This window comes from Ambystoma mexicanum, chromosome 9 (genome assembly GCF_040938575.1).
Source record: "Ambystoma mexicanum isolate Mex_15411 chromosome 9, UKY_AmexF1_1, whole genome shotgun sequence".
NCBI lineage: Eukaryota > Metazoa > Chordata > Amphibia > Caudata > Ambystomatidae > Ambystoma > Ambystoma mexicanum.
This window is the reverse complement of record NC_090931.1, coordinates 436,178,825-436,202,056: the sequence shown is the minus strand read 5'-3', so window position 1 is coordinate 436,202,056 and position 23,232 is coordinate 436,178,825. Positions and strand designations below refer to the sequence as shown.

Sequence of the window (23,232 nt, the reverse complement as noted above, 5' to 3'; positions counted from 1 at the left end):
TTACCGAGGTCTTAATAAAATCACTATCGCCGACAAGTACCCCATGCCTCTCATAATGGAAATCATCGAAGCGGTTCGAGGGGCTTCCCTTTACACAAAACTTGACCTCAGGGGAGCATACCATCTCATACGAATAGCTCCAGGAGACGAATGGCAAACTGCCTTTCGCACACCCTTTGGGCACTACGAATACCACGTTATGCCATTCGGATTGGTCAATGCTCCGGCAATTTTTCAACGATTCATGGACCACCTGTTTGCTGACATCTTATTGCATTTCGTTATCTACTTGGACGATATTCTAGTGTACTCCACCAAGGCAGAGGACCATATGCAGCATGTCAACACTGTTCTGGAATGCCTTCAATTCAATAACCTCTATTGTAAAGTCGCAAAAAATGTGAATTCCATCAAGAGCAAGTCACATACCTACGGTGTGTGTTATCGTCTCAAGGCATTTCTATGGATCCCAAAAAAGTGTCAGCTGTCTTGGATTGGCCAATACCTTCCAACATAAAAGCCATTCAGCGATTTTTAGGGTTCGCAAACTTCTACCGGAAATGTATTCCCTGTTTTTCGGAAATCATTCTACCCATCACTCTACTTCTAAAGAAAGGTAACTCGTTCTCCTGGAATTAATCTGCTCAGAGTGCCTTCCATACGCTGAAAAAGATGTTTACTTCTGCTTCCGTCTTGATCACCCCTGATCAAACTAAACAGTTCATTGTGAAGACAGATGCATCTCACTATGCATTAGGAGCCGTACTCCTACAACTTTCAGATCAGGGGGAAGAAAGACCAGTGGCATACCTATATAAGACCTTTAATACTGCAGAACAGAACTATTCAGTTCTTGAGAAGGAACTTTTGGCTATTAAACAAGCCTTTGAAGAAAGGAGACATTTGCTGTTGGGATCTTCCTACCCGATTAAGTTTCGCACCGATCATCAGAATCTCAAAGTACTCCAGAATGCTCACACTACTAACAGTAGGCAGGCCAGTTGGGCACATTTCTTTCTTCCCTTTCGTATTGAATTTACCTTTCTGCCTGGCAAACATAATTTGAGGGCAGATGCTCTTACCCGTAAGGATTCTCCTACATCTAAATTCTCTTCCGAATTTTTTTTCCCAATGCTCGATTTATCGCAGTTCTGACTGACTTTCTCCAAGAAGTGCGAACAGCTACCAACCAGAATAAATCGTTATGTGAAAGTATTGCTTCCACCCACCATCTCACGAAAGAAAAGGAATATTTCTTTCGTGGAACCCAAGTCCTGATTCCCATCCCGTCATTACAACTGGAAGTTATACAAATGTGTCACGACTCAAGAGCCGCAGGACATCGAGGGTTCCTCTCCACCTTGGAACTCATACAACAGCATTTCTGGTGGCCAACTATAAGATCTGATGTCCGAGATTACGTTGCAGCTTGCAACATCTGTGCTCACGCCAAGACTCCATGAACACCACCTTTGGGGCTGTTATCAAGAATGCCCATTCCAGACCGACCTTGGCAAATCATATCTATTGATTTTGTGTCTGAACTACCCCTATCCGAGAACAAAACCACCATTATGGTGACTATCGACTATTTCACCAAACTAGCACATTTTACCCCTTTATGTAAATTACCTGGAGCGTGGCTAAAATTTTCCTCTCCAAAATCTTTTCTCGACATGGTCTCTCGGATACTATCGTTTCAGATCGAGGTCCCCAATATACCTCCCTCTTCTGGCAAAAGGTGTGTCATGCCTTAGGGATCAAACAAGCCCTCTCTTTGGGATACCATCCCCAAAGCAATGGGCAAACTGAGTGCTTAAACCAGACTCTGGAAGGTTATCTACGATGCTTTGTATCAGCTGCCCAGGATAATTGGGTCGAATTGCTTCCGTTTGCGGAATTTGCCTACAATAATTCCAGACACACTGCTCTCCAGACCAGTCCTTTTCATTGTTCTTATGGCTATCATCCCTCATTTATTCCTACAGTGACTGCTCCTGCTCCCAGCTGCCTGGGAGTAGATAATCTCATTGCAGACATCCAGGAAGGTCAAAAACTGGCTAAACAATCTCTACTAAGGGCTCAAGAACGAGCTAAGAAGACCACCGATCTCCATCGTCGAGAAGCTCCGAAGCTTTCCATCGGAGACTGTTTGGTTGGCGTCCCGATTCCTTCCTCGTCGTCTCGTCCCATCGAAACTATCGCCCAAATACTTTAGACCCTTTAAGGTGTTGTCCATGGTAGGATCAGCTGCAGTCAAACTTGCTTTACCAGCTTCCTGGTCTCGGATACATCCTGTATTTCACCTATCTCAAATTAAATTGGTGATACAAGATCGTTTTCATCGGACTGGAGGAGCTCCACCACCTCCTGTCCTCGCTGATAATGGTCCTGAATTCAAGGTGGCCAGTATTTGTGACTCTCGATATAGACAAGGTCGTTTGCAATTTCTGGTTGACCGGAAAGGCTATTCACCTGCTGAAAGGACCTGGGAGCCAGCCTCTGGGGTTCATGCTCCCCGACTGGTGCGAAAGTTCTTTCGGCTTCATCCGGGTAAACCTGGGGCACCCCCCAGAAGAAGGGGGTATACTGTTACACATTGCGGTAGATGGTCTCTGTGGGCTCGTACCCGCTTGTGCGGTACTCTTCGGAAAAGTGTTTCCAAGATAGATGCTCAAGATAGATGCTCGTTGTGAAATCCGAGCGGACTGCAGCGGTCAAGTCTATGCACGTTTTCCTGAGACGCCAACGACCGCTCAAGTGATCCTTTATCCAGACTCGAAGCCGACGTTCTTCGCGTCGCTTCTGCTACTGACGCTCCGTGAGTTCGTTACTGAGCCTTTTCTACTACTATACTAGATACTTCACTTTAATCTCTTTATCTATTCTAATCCTGTTCTTTCATATTTCTCAGAGCTTGTCACCAGTCGCCCTCTTCAGCCCTTGTTCCCTTCACTGTAAAACCAACCCGGCAAGCCCTGCTCCTTCCCAGCCTATTCGAAAGAGCTATTCCCGGCTTTGTTTTCTCCCTGGCTTCCGCTAAGAAGCTCCTGTCGCCCATCTACTATACTCCCGAGTCCCAGTTCCGGATATTCAATCCTCGACTTTGATCCTTCGCTGAAGAAGCCTCCCACCTGCCGTCCTTTCGCTGCCACTCATCAGGGACACCTCAGCTTCAATATCTTCCTGATCCACGAGACTTTCGGATTTGACCAGGCTTTTCTTCGCTTTTGAGGGTTTCCCAGATAGTCCTGTCCTCTCCTCGGGTTCTTCCCATTCTGGACTGGAGAGGCCAGGGTTGTTACAGGGGAACTTTCACTTCCGCATTTGATTCTCCCATATTGGATTCTTCGATTTGTCATGGTGAGCTTGTTGTAACCTTTGGTAATACACTTGGGCTTAGCAACAGCTTTAAACGATTAACACTGGGTCCGGAGGGTCTCAGATCAAGATGGTGACCGCGACGTGATTTGTCCTTTCGTTCCTTTTGGCACAAGATGTCCCCGGCCACAGCGGAGACCCACGGCGCGCCCCCTCAAGAGAACTGCCGGCCTACGGCAACTGGTACACTTAGACATACGCACGCAGTAGGGTGAGAGGGTAGGGGTCCCACTTTGCAAAACCCACAGTACCACTCGCCGGAGCCAGGGGTGACCATTGAGCGTGGGCAGCGCCTGGACGGACCGGGTCGAAGGGTCTCAGATCAAGACAGATACGTGAGTATCAAGTGCAAGCGACATTAAAAGGAGTTGGATGTAGAACATAGTATACAGGGTCAGACTGAGTTAAGGGGGCTCCATAGAGTACAATAGATACTATCTTATTCTTTTTTCTTTCTCTGCATATGGCCATTAGGATGAGTTAAGGAGATTACAAAGTGAAAAGGGAAGACGGGAATCTAGCTCTGCAAGACGGTAAAAGGCGGCGCTGCATAGTGCTATCTTGACTAGTACTGGGAATAAGTGGAAAATAGAAGAAATCAGTGGGAGTCTCGCATAAGGGGAAGACTCGGAGTACAATTTAGAAATGCTTTATTCTTTTCCTTTTTCTGATCTACGGGAAAATATTCAGACAACCTAAGGGGTAAGGGATGCAAGATGCTGGGATAAGGGAGATCGTTATTAATTAGAGCATTGAAAGGAGGCAGGAAGGGTATATGTTACGTGTTGTATGTGAACTGTCTATTGGTCAATGTTCTCTACTGGATTTGTTATGTCATTTTGTGATCGCTGTATTCTGGTAATGGCTAAAATGAATGCATTGTTGTTTTATGAGTAAGTGGTCATTGTAAGTGTGACACTTCAAAGAATTGGCTGTAGAGCGTATGAAAGTGGTATACCAATGGCAAAATATCGGCATAGTTAACATTGTGGCTATATAGCCCACACATCAGCAAGAGGTACAAAGGGGGACGAGAGAGTAACATGGGTCCAGAAACACCACTGGCCCATATTTGTCAGAGTTTACTAGGTTATGCACAGAGAATAACCAAATACCATGATCAGTGGATCATGGAATTAAAAGGAGAAGGGTTACCTCAGGTATGGCCCCAGGGAGGATCATTTGATAAAAACTTACTGATATGGTGGCCACATGCCTATTTGTAAAATATAAAGGAAAACAATTGCAGACTAGAAGAGAGATATTAGACCTATGGAGGTTATTTGAGGAAGTGTCTCCAGTAAAAAGAAAAGAGCAAATAAAGGAACAGGTTCCATCTCCCTGGCAATAGAGAATGATGGGAAGGAGGGGGGGGGGGTGAGAAAAGGAAGGGCCAGCAGAGGTTTTACGGATGTACCCCCTCTTAAACAAATCGGTACCAGCTGAGGGTTACTGTGACCCGGTTTATGTGTCAAAACCCACCTCCCTGACCACACCACAAGCCACAGCACCCCCACCATATGAGTGCCCAAGAGCGAGTGGACAGGTGAGTACCCCGGCAATAGATATTGAAAAGTTCACAGAAGATTTAGACTCAAGGTTATCAATGGCCCGGAGTGAACTGTCTAGACTTAAGAGATATGTGCGAACTGAGGGGATCAGGTACTTCTAGGATCGATCCGACACAGAGATCACAGACACCCGAGAGATCCATAGAAGAAGGGTGGAAGAAGGGGGGATACTATTTTGAATAAATGATGAGCCAACAAGGATAATAGAGCAACACACGCCTGAGGGAAACAATGGGAGAGGATATGGCGTCGGGAGAAGCGGAAGAACTCTGGTGCAACATAGAGGACCAGGAGTTAGAAGAGAGAAGAATAGGGATTTCAACAGGAGGGGCACCCATGAGACTAGACGAAACATCTTTGGGGCAGGCAATGGAAGAAGAATGGAATAGAAGGTTAAGAAACAGAATGGGGAGGATGGCAGTACTGGGGAAAAGAGGGACGAAGGTAAGTACGGGGAAAGGGACTACAGGTAAATTGCAGCTGCCACTGATACACAGGGGAGGAGGGAGGCCGAATTACATACAATGGGCACAGATGGATAAAGCAAATCTATTAAAGTTATTACCCCACCTTTCAGGAGGTGCAAGTAAATGGATATATGCATTTGAAAAGAACACTGCAGGGGTTCCTTTGGCAGTAGGTGACGTTAAAAGCTTGCTGGTGTCCACAGTGGGTGATCAGGCTGATCGGGTTTGGGCGAAAGCAGGCTTCCCAGGAATAAAATGATGGTGCTTCCTTTAACACAGTAAGAGCAAGAATTTGGGACGCATTTAGAGACACATTGCCAGACACACCTGACTTACAGTCAGTAATGCAATGCACAATGAATGATGAGGAAGATGCAATGGCCTTCATTTTACGGGCGCAGGGGATGTGGCGAGCGGAGACGGGCACGGCCTGGGATCAGTCAACCTCCCTGTTCTACTTTATAATAAAGAGAGGGCTCCCGAAGGAAGTTCAGAAAGTGCTCGATAAAATAGCTGGGATTGAAGCCAAAGGCTGGCCCGAGATACCAAGCATCATAGTACACCATTGCAAAAGGATCAAAGAAAGGGTGAAGGAGATGGCACAGAGAAAACTCGCAGACGGGGCAAAATTAATTCAGACTAAACTAGTGAAGGTCACAGCAGCTGTAGCTGAACTCCCCACAGACAGGGACAGAGAGGAGGAGGAAGGGTCAACAGTAATACAAGCTAGAATGGCAGCTAATTGGGCAGGAAACGGACAGGAGCAGTGGAATGGTGAGTAACAATACGGAGGGCCACAGTGGCAAGCAAGGATTGCCCGTGGAGTAAGAGATGGGTACAGAGGGCAAAGAGGGGGTGGTCCAGAGTATGGAGGGTATGGTGGGTACGGAGGCCCAGGTCCAAGGGGAGGACAAGGGAATTGTTGGAATTGCGGAAGGTGGGGACATTTTTCGAGGGAGTGTAGAAGCAGACCCATGAATAATTATCAAAATGAACAGCAGTATGGCCACCCCCACCCAGGAAGCCCACATGGGCTGCCAATGGCAGTGGAGGGAGAAGAACAACAGGATCAGAGATACACAGATGAGCGCAGGGCACCACCACGTAATGTTCAACAGCACCCACAATACTGCAAACACATGACACATGTACAAGGTAACCCTTTCGTCACAACGGCAAATGGTGCACCTACACCCATTGGTGGAGTAGCAGTGGTGTCGGGGAATGTTTTTGAAAATAGGGGAATGACCCCGGCGATCTGCCCATTGCGAGTGATGTTGGTAGTACACACATGAGCCACAGCACCAGAGGTACGCGGCATACCAGTTGATCCAGATATGTTCATCCAGGGGCTAAAAACACTAGCACGAGTGGTCCCTCAGTTAAAACGCCAAGAGTGGAGAGTGCCCGCAGAGTTTGTTTTCCTGCCCTATAGCACGCCCAGAAATAATGCCAGGAGCAGTGATGTCCTTAGACTTGCATGCAGTACAGGTGTCCGCGCAAATAATTGTGGTCATAGGAATGGACATACAAGGGTGTCAGTGGGGAACAGTATTGTGCATTAATGCTAGCACTGCACTGCGAGATTTGTCCAATGAGGAAATTTTTTACTGATTCAGACAGCGATGGGGAGATAGTGATGGAGATTGCGATTCCCTGCGAAATCATGATACAAACATGACGGGTGCCAGTACAGCTAATGGCAGTGGTAGGGGCGCCACCTTATTTTTTCAATGATGACATGCAACTGGTGCCACAAGAACTGTGGACCACAGGCCCACATAATTTGGGTCTGCTGCACGGGGTAACACCAGTAAAAATAAAACTCAAACCAGGGGCGTTGCTGCCCTGAGTAAAACAATACCCCCTGTCCCGAGAAGCAGAAGAAGGGTTAAAAGAAACAATATAGGCACTGCTAGTGCAGCGGATAATGGTGCACTCAAATTCACCATGTAATACTTGAAATACCACATCAAGAAAGCAAAGGGTAGGGCGTGGAGGATGATCCAAGACCTACGCCCCCTTAATGATGTCATACAAAAAGAATTTTCCTTGGTCCCAATCTGCATCAATTTTGTGTATTATACCAAAAGATGCATCATGTTTTACAGTGGTAGACTTGAAGAACGCATTCTTCTCAGTCCCACTGGACCCTGAGTCCCAATATTTGACAGCATTTACCCTGGGAGGGAAAGGATATGAGCATTGCAGATTACCTCAGGGATACTGTGAGAGCCCAAGTATATTCAACAGAATTCTACATGAAGATCTAGGGAATATTGTCACAAAGAGCACGATCATTCAATATGTGGATGATCTCCTGATTTGCAGGAAAGATAAAGATGAGTGTAGGAAAGACTCTATTACGCTTTTGACATTGTTGGCCCATAAAGGTTACAAGGTGGACAAGGAGAAATTACAATACTGCCAGGAAGAAGTGTTGTATCTGGGTCAATTGATATCAAAGGATGCTAAAAGAATCATACCAGACAGGGCGGCTGCAGTACGCGCTGTAAATGAGCCTAAAACAGTGAAGGAAATGCAGAAGTTTCTCGGCATGTGCAATTACTGCCGTATCTGGATCTCAGAATATGCAGGATACACAAAACCATTATTGCAGGGACTTAAAGAAGCACAGAGGGAAAACACAGAAATACAATGGACAGCAGAAATGCATGATACGTTCAGCACATTAAAAGAAGTGATCTCAACAACACCAGTACTCGCGAACCCAGATTATGAACACAAGTTCTACTTATTTCACATTGTAATGGGACACTTATGACAGCAGTGCTAACACAAAAAAACATCCTTGGGTCATAAGCCTCTGGCGTACTACAGTGGTACGCTAATTGTAGTCATGCAAGGACACTTTGCTTGCGAGCAGTCTCTTGCCACTGCAGCGTTCGCGATAGAGAAAAGTGCAACGATTGTGAAGGGATGTTCTGTGACACTGTTTGTGCAACATTCGCTAGTTGCGATATTAGAAAGATCAAAGAGCACACTGACAACACAAAGAGCAACAGTTTACGAGATTATCCTATCCAGCACTAACATACATGTAGTGAGATGTAAAACAGTTAAACCTGCAACATTTATCACAGAAGCATGCACAGTGGAAGACATGCAAACACACAATTGTGCTACATACAGAGGAGAAGATGGAGACACACCCACAGCAAGCGAAAAAATGCATTATCTGAAGGAGAAATATACTTTAAAGATGGGTCAGCATCAATAAATTCAGAGACAGGAGAAACATGTGAGGGTGGCTGTTGTGTGACTAGAGGAAGGTGAATATGAAGTACTCGTTCAACAAAGGTTACCGGCCCAATACTCAGCACAAGCAGCAGAGTTAGTAGCACTCATCCAAGCACTACATGCAGCAAAAGGATGCGCAGTAACAATATACACAGACTCTGCATGCATGACAACAACAATACATGGGGGATTGGATAGAAGGGGGAGGAGAGGCTTCCACAGAGCAGCCGGATCCCCAGTGCAGCACGCTGAGCTACTAAAAGAATTGATAGAGGCGTTAAATGAACCTACATTTGTGGCCATAGTGAAATGCCAGGCCCATACAAACAACAATGAAGTCATCTCTTTAGGGGATGCAGCAGCAGCATGCTGCTGCGAAAGAGGCATCATATTTAGCCAAGGGAAAAGCAGGTGAGTACATATTACAGAAACATGTGGAAGAGGATCTCCCTGATGGGTATAATTCAATGCCCATTTCGTAGATATTAGAATTACAACAAGGGGAGACGGTTGAGGAGTAGGAGTTGTGGGAGAAAAGAGGGTGTAGCCAGTAATCCACTGATCTCCTTTGGCGTCAAAACAATACAGGTAAAGTAGTAATGCCCCATAAACTACTAGAAATAGTGTTCCAACAGCTTCACTTCCCAGCTCACAATGCCAAACACATTGCAGCAGAGATACAGGAAATTTGGTTTGCCTCAAGGTTGCAGGAACAAATATCTAAAATGGCCATGGAATATACTATATGTCAGATATATATTTCAGGGATGACACTGAGAGGAACACTGCCAAAACCAACCGCCCCATTTAGAGAGTTGCACATTGATTACGCCGACATGGGCGAAAGGTGCAACGGATCACACTACATGATAGTGGTAGTTTGCCCGTTCTCAAGATAGGTGGAGGCAGATGCAAAGTGCGCTGCAAAGTTCCTAGTGCGGGAAGTGTTTCCCTGCTGGGGAATATGCAACGTAATATGCTCAGATAATGGGACACACTTTGTAAATGATCTGTTTAAACAAGTAGCAGCGATGTTGGGAATAACACATAAATTGTGTACGATTTATCATCTGCAATCGAACAGTGTGGTTGAGAAAATAAACGGCCTCCTGAAGGGGAGATTGTCGAAATTGTGCTTCACACTAAAGAAAGATTGGGTGTACTGCTTACCCCTGGCCTTGTTTGAACTGAGAAATCAACCCAACAAGGACAACCATTTGTCCCCCATGAGATTGTGACAGGAAGACGCATGCATACAGCCCACTCCCCACTCCGCAGACACTCGGATGCTCACAGAAGTGCGACAGTACTAGGGGAAGAATTCAATGACTACTTAAGTAAGCTCACCAAAGCGGCCCGTATGATTGCCAGGCAGCTAACACCCCCGTTCACACAAGAAGCAACAAGTGGCACAATAACCCCAGCAGCAGACAGTCCGGCTGTCACGACCCTCGCCCCAAAGCCCCCTCTGGCAAACCCATTGGCCAGGTGGAGTCAGGACTCGAGTCTTGCATCCTCTTCAAATGCCCTCATGGGGCCTGTCCTGTGCCTATGGTGTCAGGCTCATACACCATGAAAAACAATGTGCTTGGGAACTACTTTATTGTATTGTCAGCCAACATGGAGGCATCCACATAGCTTGGTTCCTGAGAACCAAGCTATGCGGTCTAATGTTTTTGGTGTGGTAGCCTAGGGACTACTTTACCTGGACTATTTTGTTGGGGCTATTTAAACCACACCCGAGCAAGACAACACGCTTCGCGTTACTTTGCAGCTTGCAACGTGATGCTCACCGTGTCCAGCTATTCCCGCGAACCTTGGAGAAGCAGAACCTGCAAGGAGACAAAAGGAACATCATTAGTAGCAGCATCTTACCTGCAGTCTTCATCTTTAAACACTTGCAGCTACTGAGAACAGCTTCCTCGAATCTGCACGCCTCCCTGACAGAACGACCTGAAAGAGGAAGATAGAGGCAACATTAAAGAAAGCAGTAGAGACATTTACAAATTACGAACTGCTCAAAAGGCTTACCTGGCTGGTCGCCTCCCGGTTGGCACCACTCCAGACATTCCACTCGTGCTGAAGAACACCGCGACCTACAAGGAAGGAAAACACAGGTTAGCAAAGGCAAGACTTTGCAGCGCTGCGCATAGCGCTTACTTACCGCATCATAGCGCTCTTAATGCGCCATCATTTACCAGCGGGGCTCAACCAAGGCAGTTCGCCGCGCTGAAGCTCCGCATACCTAAGGGAGAAAAAAGAGACATTTTAAACGCAGAAAGGCATGCAGGATAGCAACAAAACTAAAGAACAGCAATAAGACCTACCTGAACAATATCAAACGGGCCGGCGTCAGTGAAGTAACTAGACCGCACTCGCCCATGAAAGACAGCACGCCCCTGCAAAGAAGGCAGGAAGGAGAGCACGCCTAATTCTACCACAAGGCAGAACCTTCCCCGCAGACCACATCAGGGCAAAGCTGAGAAGCATACCAGCGAGTAACCCGGCTGGGTGGCGTCCCTGTGGATACCAGGTGAGCGTAACAGACAGGTCAGTTAATGCCAGGGGAGATGGTGTATGTGAGAAGTTTCGTACGTCGGTGGAATTCTCCAATATTTCATGGCCCATATGAAGTGGTGTATTGCACACCCACCGCTGTAAAGGTGAAGGGGCTGAGATACTGGATACATTTAACAGACGTACAAAAAGCTTATGATGGCGTAACACAGGAAACAGAAATGGGAATGGCAGAAGAGGAAACGCAAACTTAGAAAAGAAAGGTGTAGATTGTGAAATACAAACGTGACAGAGAGAACAGCAGCAGAATGGAAAAAGAAAAAATATAATGTTTCTGGCAAAGTTAATGTGATGAACAAGAATTGCTTTATCTCTCTCTCTCTCGCTCGCTCGCTCTCTCTGTCTTAGAAATAATTAGAAACATGTCATAATACACTAATACTAATGGAGTTAGAAAATGGTAACTAAAAACAAAATGCACAATGAGAAGGAAAATGTAAATAGGAAAAGGTGTTATGTATATCAGTTGCTTAATACACTTTTATGTCTCATTATGTAGGAGAAACCATGGCAACTGAGGGGGCCCCCAATGTAAACAGCATTAGAATAGATAGAAATGGAAATAGTAACTTTGACTTGCGTAGATACAGTTATGAATGCGATCTGTTTATGTGTGCTGTTATATTCTTTTCAATGATGTTCGGACTAGTAATATATTGGGCAGTAGCATTTATATCAATTGATATAAATGAGGCGGCGGGAATGGGCCAAACATGATATCACAGGGGACCCTCCTCATATGGGATGGGTTTAAACTAATATGGGGACACGGGAAACACCACAGTGGCACACGGCATACAAATAGTACAAGTGATGCACAGGTGTCAGTACGCCCCACTGCCCCATACAATGCCTCTGAATACAATATTTATGAATTGAATGACCCAAGTTCTTCTGAATTACCCTGGTTATAAGATTACACCACCACAATTGCGACACCATTATCAGAAACCACTATAGGGAATCCTCCCCCGACAAGTATAGAGCAAGAAAATACGGAGACAGTTGAGGGGTTTATTGCCTTGTACAACGAATGGGAAAAGGGGGAAGTGGGGGGGCACCTTTAACGGAGCATGATGTAGAGAAAGAAAGAACACATCCTAAAGGTAATAAAAGACGAAGAAGAGAGGCGGGGAGAAGAAAGTATGATGAAGATTTTAGGTTAGGGATAGACACAGTAGAAGATCCACAACACCCACACCAGTCCAACAAATGGTACACAGACATGAGCTCCACTGCAAAGCAAACAACTAATGAGAGCTGCTATGTGTGCTCTCTAATCCCCCATGCCTCGGGCACCCCCAAGGTACTCCTGCCACAAGAGTTGCCCATTGATAATGCCCGGTGGCTCCTTCATCTCACATTATGCAGAATAAAGAACAACTTCCAGGCACACACAGTCTTTTTGAAATGTTACAGAACGAAAAAACTTGCTACTCAAGAGCCAAAGGTGTGGTGTGCCTGAAGGAGCCATTCCTAGTGATTAAAGGAACATTGTATTTGGACAATAAATGGCAAGTCGAGCAAATTACATGCAAAGCAGAGGCACTACGAGGGTTGGCAGTCGAAAAGTTGCAGTGGATCCAGAAAACATGCGCTCCGATGTGGGCCCAACACATCACAAAGCTCACTTGGGTCACAACCCTGGAAAAGCCCTTCAAACTACAGAAAGAAATTACCTACGAACTGTGCTTTCTCGGCAAAGGAAAAATAAACATGGGCACAAATAAGAACTGTAACGAAACGCTCATGATCTCAGACATGAAGAAGGGGACATCTGCATTAATGGATACATACTGGGTTTGCGGTAAGCAGGCATACGTGCACCTCCCACAGTCATGGAGGGGCATGTGTTCCCTGGCAACGCTGCATTACGCCTGATGGTGGTCCTGGAAAGTCATATTCAAGAGGGGAAGGGGCTGTCAGCCATCAAAGAACCAGAGGCACCGCAACCAACCAATGAGGCGCCAGTGTATGCCCTATCCGCTGAGAACATGCAAAGCCCAGTATCCAGAAAAAGATCATCCAATTACATATCCAAGGCATCCACAGAACTTTTGGCACAAATCCCAGACGGGTTGTGGTTGTTCAATTCCGCTGAAACATTTTTCGCCTCCCTTGTCCCAAGTATCCAAGCGTGAGCCAATGCAAAATGGCTCCAAATAACGCACTGGGAGCTGATCCAACTGGCCAGTGACACAGAAGAGGGATTCAACGTAATAAAGGTGGAGCTAAGGGCTCTATGGCTAATGACCATGCAGAACAGGTACGTCCTAGACCTGTTGACAGCCATAGATGGAGGTGTTTGCCGAAAAATCGGGAGCGCGTGTTGCACTTTCGTACCTTCTGCAGACGCGGACAATGGAACTCTGATGAATATGCTAGAGCTGGCCAGAGCCTCCGGGGAGTGTGTAGGGCCTGAATGCCACGAAAGGGAACACCTGCCTGCGATGAAGCGGTAGCTGAGGAGGAAGAACGGAGGAGGTTGGGTGAACTGCAATATTCGTTACTTAAGTAACGAAAAGGTGGAATGTATTAGGTCTTCATGGCCCCCCTCTATTCTCACCAAGCATTCAGACTGACTCGTCCAGTAGACACCCATGCGCCTGTTGCCATGGATGCAGGATGACTGCGGGCGGCACATGTGGCTGCAATGCTCATCTGTTAGGATGGTACCAGACTCCATTTTGTGACATTCTCAGATTCCATCTTGAGACAAAACTACTTAGGCCTCACAGGCCCAAGCGGCCCGCAGGACTGCAGCTTTCCCCTCCTGATCACGCACAGCGAGCAAGTTCCTTCCCTCGCCCTCGTCCCCTCGGTGGTCCTGCTGCAGGCCTGTTCTCATGAGAGACTAGGCGCGAACAAGTTACGTGTCAAACACTGTATCTTTCACCTTCCGCAGTCCCTTACTGACCTGCAAATGACCGGGCCGAAGCCGGGGTTTGAGAAAAACAAGCTGTCTCCATAAAACTTGTCCTGTCCCCTCAACATATGCTGTGGATAACCCCCCAAACCTGTTCCCCCTTTGAAGTGCCAGGCATGTATGCCAAACCCATGTGCCACCCTGTTTCACCCTTGCAGATAATCCCTCTTAAGGAACTATAAATTCAGTTCTGTTGTTCTACACCACGAGATTGATTGCAAATAATGAAACAAATAGACCCTCACCTATCCCCCATCTGCACACAGAGACGCCATGATTTGTATGTTTAAGATCCTCGCCCTTGATCAAATAGCACTGGTTGCTGTAGACTGCACAAGGAAATGTTTAACACCAATATGTACTCAATGATTTTCTAAACGTGTATAATTTTCTTCATGACCTATCGGCATCGCCATGTGTATGTGGTACAGTATATAAAGAGCAGTTTTCCCAATCGTATATATGTATATATTTGCTGAGAATTGAACCATGTAACCCATGTAATAAGTGGCACATTGTACACCCTGTTATTGGATTTACACACAAACTAACCTGTTCCTACCTCATTCATATGCTCCATATGTGTGTGTGCGTGTCCCCTGCCCAACTAAACACGGCACGGCCAGCAAGAGTATAGGGCTTCTTCTCCCCTCTGTAGCAGCGCCGCATACCAGCTCCCACCCTTCTCCCCCTCTGGCCAGGCTGAGATGTAAAGCCTTGGGCCTACTGGCGATGCAATGCTATGATTGTGACCCCTCACCTCCCCCCTGGAGTCAGCACTAGGTAGTCACCCTCCTGGGCCACCAGGCCCCTCTCATCCCACCACCTCTCTGATGTATATCATGTGCCCTCTAACCGGAAAGCAGTCCAGTTCACCCCAACCTTGACTGACCATGATGGCCATATATTCACTCTTATACTAACATACTATAAAGATCTCCCTCTGCTAGATCTAACGTAAAGAAAGTGACAGATGTATTCCTGGAATGGGCCCCCTTACAAGTCACCTAAACCCATGAAAGCTGCTCACCTATTGCTCACCCCTAATTTGTCTACAAGACGATGAAATGCTTGCTTCCAAGTTATGTTATTTTTCTTGTGATGTTAGAATAACGATTTGTAGGATTTACTGGGCATAGTGATTTACAATTACCACTCAATGAGTATGTGTGGTCGCAAAGGCAAATGTTAGAATAGTCGAGATGTATCAATCCACCATCATCTGACCAGAGCTCCAACCCGATGAGCCCAGCTGACCTGCAAGCATCACCATGACACCTCAAGGCGCCTCACCAATCCCGAAGCTTTGCACCTATGCATCTACAGGCGCCCTTCGCCATTGCCCAATCTCATCGATTCATGTATCCCTTAGCTCCCACGTCATAGGTGACGTGGTTTTGTAACAAAATGTGAATGTTTGCTGATGTCTGGCAGAGCGCTCTCGGAGTTTGCAGAGTTCTCTCCTTGCCCTATATTGATTTAGATAAACTTTTACTTATTGACTTCGCCCGCACTTGGTCTTGGTCTCATTCCCATCTGGGGTGTGTCCATCATTGACTCTCACTCAGGAGTTTTAAATGCCTTTTTGGGGGACGCTCACTTTCAACAGCAATGCAGAGCCATTCTGAATTTGATTTGTTTTCTCTAGATTCACGTGGCTGAAAACAAAATGCAGCTATTCTTGGGGTGGTTGCGTTCTACTCTCGCCCCATATGTGCTCAGCAGACAAAAGCACATCATTTTTGGGTAACTGCTGAAATGCTGTTTTTGTTGTAGGGGCTTTCTGTTGGGGCTGGTAAATGTACCCCGCAATATGTACTGATGACATTTAGTTTTGTGTGGGGGGTGGGGGTGCAGCATTTGGCAGATAATGGAACTGATTTTTCAGAGAAGTAAAGTAATTTGCTCAAGATCAAACAATTGTGGTCCTGTAGCGAAGCAGAGATCTTCTAGCACAGTAAGACCGCAATGGTGTTGTCTTTGCCTTGGCTGGATCAGCCTTATTACAAGCCTCTGAGTGGGACATATTTCACAGGGAGCCATCATTTTATGGGAAATCGTATGTTTGTGACAAAAGAATGGTTTTTAGGTTGTCAAATGCTTTGGTGTTAATTAACCTGAAGTGAAGTTGCTATGGTAAAATATTTCACCCTGCACTTGTAGCATGTAATAGATGCTATGACCCAATACTTATAATAGGATTTCCAAGTATATCTTCTGATTGCGGCCTTAGGTGTACTGGGCTGCAGCATATCATATTTGATGCAATATAGTTCTGTGTAGGTGGTTATGGTCTGATTCTGGTTCTTATATCATAAGAATTGATTATGAATGTATATGCTCTTTTCATGTGCATATTTGATAACATTCTGGTGGGTATAAGTCAGTAAATGTGACTCCAGTTAAGATTCATGGGCCATTTTGATGTAGCAATGCATAGCTGGCAAAATTATCCTTTGTTCTTTAATATACTCCAACCTCGAAATTGGGTTGTTTAAGTAAACTGTCGACTCAATCACACTACATGGCCATGCACAGTATAGACCTCCTCTCTTTTATTTTGTAGGGAGTTCCAGTGGGTCTCCAATATACCAGTCAGCGGGTTTCTTGATGAGGCCACACTTCATCAGATGAATGTGCCACGCTGTGGTGTGAAGGACCTGGACAGCTATTACACCAAATGGACCGAACATGTAAATGACCCGTTTACTGGGAGGGGACCCAGTAAGAGACGCTTGAAGCGCTACACCCTTCCAAGTGCGTATGTTTAAAATATTTTGCTGCATTTAAGTCAATTAATATTGCAAGACAGTGGAATATTGCAATTTCCTCTTATGTTCGGCTTGAACATCTCATTAATCTTTTCTGCCATTTTTGAATAGGTGTTTGGAGGATGTGTGCATATTCTGGATCTGCATATATCTCTCTTAAAAAATAAATATATAGAACACACCACATACTTTCATTAATATTCATGAGGGCATATATCGAACAAAAGAACCTCATTTTCCAATTAGTGGCTATTTTTCATTTAATTATTCACAAAACGACCAATGGAAAGCTCACCCTCTATCGTAGACGGACTCCATACCTACTCAGTTTCTGTAGGCTTCTTTGCTACTCATTTTCGAACTAAGAGACCCTCTACAGCCTCCCCGTCCCCCCCACACTCCGCATCTCACCTATACAGTAAAAATAAAGGGAGCCTAATGCTTACCATCTGAGTCGTATGCTCAGAGATGATGTGCCATTTTCCCTACATGAAATCTGATGCTTTGCCTTTTTTCTCTAGTGCTCACCCTGCCTTTAGGAGACATGTGTGGTCTGGACAGTTGTGCGATCTATGTAGATTTACCCCGTATAGAGCATTCATGCCCACTCCACGGGGTTGCCCAATTTGTTAGATTTTAGCAGAGAAAGAGTGCTTATTAAAAACAAGGGTTTTAAAGTGTTCCTTTTAGGAACTGTAGTATGACAACAATATTTTAGCAAGTTCACTTAAGTCTAGAGAAGCTTTTACGTTTAAAAGGTCTGTATCTTCCTATTATCTAAGACAATAATTAATGGCTTACGTGTTTTAGACAAGCAGGCATTCGATATTTTAGGCACCATTGGCATTTAAGAGTATGACACATTTGTATAGATACCTGGCACTTTAATTTCAAAAAGAAAACTGCACTTAATGTGTTTTGTATTTCATTACACATACAGGCCATTTAAATACATCTTTAATCAAAACCCAGCCTTACCTGATTCTCGGGTTTGAACAGTCTTACTTCCTGACTTCTCATCAAAGTGCCCCAATTCTTACTTTTGGTGCATATAAGCTTATAGGTGCTAAATTGGTTCAGTCTGGTTAGAGATGGCACAGCTATGCTGCTCTTGAATACACTAAGGTAATAGTCATTAAACAATCACTAATGAGTCTTAATTACATAAAATGTAACAACTGCAAAACATAGCGAAAATACTTGTGTGGTCATTAATTAATGGAAAGTCACTCAAAATAAAATGGGCCTTTGACACTTAAATACATTACAATATTCAGTAGAGCATCACCTGATTTTCGGTATCTGCAAGCATGTTTTTCATTTGTCTTGCCCCTACCTATACCGTCTTGTACCGTCTTAACATTGTGTCGATCTTCTGCCTGTATAGCTCCCTCCTATTTCCTCCCTGCCTGATTATGAGGTTGCTTATACATGGTTTCATTAACTGGTGTTCAGCCCAACCACCTACAGACCTTTTGACAGGTGTCAACTTTCTTAAAATAGAATGGTACAAGCCAGGTTCTTTTGTCTGGAACTCATTTATGCAACCAACTAGTGTGCAGGCCCTCTACACTGGCCAAAGGGCAGGTTTTCATTGACACAGTAGGACGACTACATATCCTAAGCCAACAGGTGAAGCTATGCAAATTGGCATTGTCTCTAAATAACCCAAGGCAATAGCTCCCTCTAGCAGCAACAACGGGCAAAGCTACTGCATCACACAAACATACAGGGACAAACATACATCTGGCCTTTTGTTATATTGTTAGATTACATTGGATGCTTTCAGGTGTCCATTATAGTTCTTACATACAGCGGTTACAGCATAATAACTATATTTAATCATCACGTTTTACTGTGCAATAGTAATATATAAACATAGTTTTGATCTTACTTGATTCAGCTCTGCTGCAATACCATTTTGGCTTTGTCAGTTTAAGTGAAATGACATATGATGCATGTGACACTTTTGCTATCCATTCCAAAGTTTTGCTTACATCTTTTAAGGTCTGTAGGTCTCTCACCCTCGGTACCTGGCTAACATACAACCATCCTTGAGCACGAGAAGTATTGTGCTCTGTACCCCTAGGGGGTTCTGTACCCCTAGGGGGCCTTTCACATTTCTTTAACAAACTCTTTTTTTTCAGAAAGTGAAGAAACGGTTGCTTCCATCAGTGCATTTAATTGCTTGTGGTTTAAATGACACCAGACAGCACCAGGTGCTTACATTCTAATCTGCTCTAAACCCATTTGAGTTTAGCATGTGTTTAGTTGCAGAATCTTACTTACTATATGTTTCATGACCTTAAATTAAAACGTACAACAGGACTGGTACCAGTTCCAACCAGCGCAACCTTCACCCTGTAGTGACAACACGGGTTACATTGTGCATGTGTTCCATTGATGTTATCATATAGGTTTTCTTTATTGAGTGTGAGTGAATACATGGGCATCAAACAAGGATAACCAAATGTTAGGTTAATTGTTTTTATATACGGCGCCAGTCATCAAAGTAGGGGTTAACAGCTTCAAGGCTTGTCTGAAAAGTGGTGTATTTTACCTGTAGCAGGAGTATCCAGCCCTTCATCTGCAGAGGAATGGAAAACATCATCGGAGAAGAGGACGGATGAAAGGGGAACAGAGTTATACAAACATGAACGATTTGCACAGTCAATATAGCGTCTGGATGGCATATTGCGGTCATTTGCATGCCTCTTGCTTCAGTGAAGATCCATCAAAGCTTACCGCTGATTTGGAAAAAGGCTAACTCTTTATGCTCCTAATAATAAGCATATAACCGGTGACAGTAGGTCCTAGTTCTTGAAAGGAGTTTCTGAAAAGCATCAGTAAGTGGTTGCATGGTTGGCTTCAGTTGTGCTCTTGAAGTATGGAGGCTTGTTTGTCTGTTCGATGTTACCGTAATCTGTCAGACGAACAAATCTTGCATTTAAAACTATGGAGCAACATTTATATAAACACCTGCCACTTTCATTTGAAAAAGAAAACTACAGCTGCTAGAATTGACAGGGACAAGCATGAAATGTGCACCGGGCTAAAACAGGCATATAGCTGGTAGTATTCAGTACCTTATCAGGCTATTTCATTGATGGGGAGGGGATACTGTTTGGGCTTGTCAAATGTGAAATCTCACTTTATAGAGTTTATGTACTTTTATATTATTCTTTGTTATTTTATTCAGCATATATGCACATTTCGAACTTCTCTAAATCACACTTTTAAGGGGTCATTCCTCATGAGTATTTTGCTCTGATAACGAGGGACCACATGTTGGCCCGCTAAAATGTAACATTTGTACGCGCTATTTTGTGTTCCTGCAGTCCAGGGTATATTTACTCTAACTCTCTGGCCATGCACTTTCTCCTAGGCTATCGCTGCTATCCACCCCCTGAATGACCACATGATATCTAGTTGAGATTTTACCCCCTGAAACCATCTCTGTTCATTTACAATGCATACACACCTACGCACCTACACACCAGAGCATGCAACTTTCACTTTCTATCTCAGTAGCATCTGCCGGTACAGCACATATACGACAGCTGCTGATATCTCTATAGGGGTTCAAGTAACCCAATGGGCAGCAGTGTTGACCTACCCCATAAGACTTGTAAGAAGTGGATGATATACCGTACTGTGCGCTTAGTGCATACTGCAATCTTAGCCTCCAAAATGCCCCTCCCTGAGGACTGAAAATATATGAGGCTGGAAGATAACTCCAGAAGGGCGCCACAGGAGGCAAACGCTCACATACCCCTAGCATTGTGTACAAACATCTGTATAATGTTGGGCTTAGCTCCACTCAATATTACATAGAGTTCAAACAGCATACAGAAATACCCCCCCCACCCCCACAGCTGCAGCCTGCTGGGGTCCATTCATGTCCTTCTATTCTCACTAGTGACCTCTGTTGAGCTGCCATGTGCTGGCCCCTTGTGTCACTGAGGTCTGCACCTCCCTCAATGTCTCTCTGGCACACCAACTTGCAATAGCACTATCTACAATGAACTGCAGGGCTTCATCACCAAACCGACAGCGCGTACATGTGACATAGTAGGCAAGCAAGCCCTCTGCAGGTAGAGAAGTGATGTTGCTGTCAAGTAGAATTTCCCACTCGAGGGCCACCATTGCTTACCTTCTTCTCTTCATGGCCCCTCACCTAGGTCCCTTGTGTTCCACTTATGGGCATTCCCAGCAAAGTAACTGACCTTCAGCTCCCACCCCCACCTGGCCGAAGGATGGCTGTTTGCACTTCTTGGGCTGTTCATTCACCCACAGCTCTGACAAGGATGCTGGCAGTGATCACCTCATCCTGCCCTCGATGGTACATGCTGGTGCTGTGCACCAGATGGCCTTTCGTGGCTCCCTTAGCCCAGTTGGGGCCTCCCCAGCCGATCACTCAGTGTCTTTGCTCTCCTTTTCTTCCCCCCTCCTTCCAAGCATCTCTTCTTCCAGCCGTTGCCTGAGAAGGGTCCAACAGCCCATTGCCTCTTCACGTTGGACTCCAAATGCCTCCCTTCTCACGCCTACCCATAGAGCAGCCTATTTCCATAGTTAAGCACAATGCATTTGCTCACATTATGCCAGAAATAAACTGTATTTAAGCATTGCATGGTGTGTCCGTTGGGCACTTTACCTCGAAATCCCAAAATAGGCTGGCCCAATGTGGGCCATGGATTACATGATGTTACAATATGTTATTTTATTTGTTGTTATGTTACATTTTGTTGCGTAACTTTCAAAAATTCCCAAAGCACAATTTTGAGTTGACATTCCTCAACAGTTAATATTATATCTGATAGTTAGGGACTACTTTTAGACCTCAATTTACTGACCAGGCCCACACCACAACAGAGAGGGAGTGCAGTCATTTTTTTTATTTTATATTTTTATTGGTTTGTTCAACCTTTAAAAAAGAAACAAAAACGCAACACAAAACATATACAACCAACACATATGTCTCTCTCATGTTACTCCATCTCATAAAAGGTCTCCTCTTCTCTAGTCCGTCCTTGTCGACAATCAACACTGTCGAGACATGTCAACTAGACTTCCTTACATTTCATGCCATACCTGGTTATGACTCTACTCTAGCCAGGTTTTTAGAATTTGTAGAAAGTTAACTAGGGCAAATAGAGCTGCTCTGTTAAATCCTTCGCAGAGAACTTGCCACCACTCATCAGCGCTCTTTAAACGATGGAGGTTAATCACAGGGGCAAAGCAACGGCCCCTTTGCTGCTCCAGAGACTGGCAAGACATGATCAAATGTTTCAGGCTTTCCTTGGCTTCACTGCAGAATCGACAGTTAAAGTTAAAGGTAGCTTGTTTTGACCTTGATCCGATCTCTCGTCGGGAAGACATTTACAGGCCGATTCATGGAAATACAGTCAAAAGTATCGCACGCGGCTGGCGCAGAGTGTTCCCGTGCGAATGTCTGCGCCAGCCGCATGCGATTAAATCCATTTCAGCGCACATCGTATTCATGGAATAATCCTCCAAAACAAGCCGTGGCGCAGAGTATCGCAGTGACCCTGCAGCAGCGCCAGTTACGCCCCAAGAACGCCCTCGCGCAAGGAAAAGCCATCAAGATCGCAAAACCATCGCAAAGGGCTGCGCCAACCCTGTACCAGTGCGAGAAGTAACACACGCGACCTGGGGGAGCGTGTGCGTGTAATTCAGGGGTGCGCGAGAAGTTCCACATGCGATTGGCCTGGGCGCGTGCATTCCAGGGGCTCGCGGGTGGTTTCACACGCGATTGGCCTGCGCGCGTGTACACCAGGGGCTCGCGGGTGGTCCCACACGCGATTGGGCTGCGTGCGTGTATTTCAGGGGTGCGCGGGAAGATACACACGCGATTGGCCTGGGCGCGTGTATACCAGGGGCTCGCGGGTGGTTTCACACGCGATTGGCCTGGGCGCGTGTATACCAGGGGCTCGCGGGTGGTCCCACACGCGATTGGGCTGCGTGCGTGTATTTCAGGGTTGCGCGGTAAGTTCCACACGTGATTGGCCTGGGCGCGTGTATTCCAGGGGCTCGCGGGTGCTTTCACACGCGATTTGCCTGGGCGCGTGTATACCAGGGGCTCGCGGGTGGGTTCACACGCGATTGGGCTGCGTGCGTGTATTTCAGGGGTGCGCAGGAAGTTTTACACGCGATTTCAGCAGGGTACGTGTATTGCAGGGGTGCCGGGGAGTCCTACATGTGATTTGCCAGTGTGGGTCCTCCCAGGTGTACCCTGTACACCCTCCACGGCCCCTGCA

At 45.6% G+C, this 23,232-nt stretch overlaps 1 protein-coding gene across 1 annotated transcript in view; it reads left to right on the top strand.

Annotated features, from left to right (window-relative positions):
• Window positions 1-23,232, top strand: part of MMP28 (matrix metallopeptidase 28) — a 417,865-nt gene that overhangs the window by 179,601 nt on the left and 215,032 nt on the right. Inside the window, exon 3 of the mRNA XM_069614923.1 lies at window positions 16,750-16,940. Coding sequence (XP_069471024.1) covers window positions 16,750-16,940 — 191 coding nt within the window. The remainder of the gene's footprint in view (window positions 1-16,749; window positions 16,941-23,232) is intronic.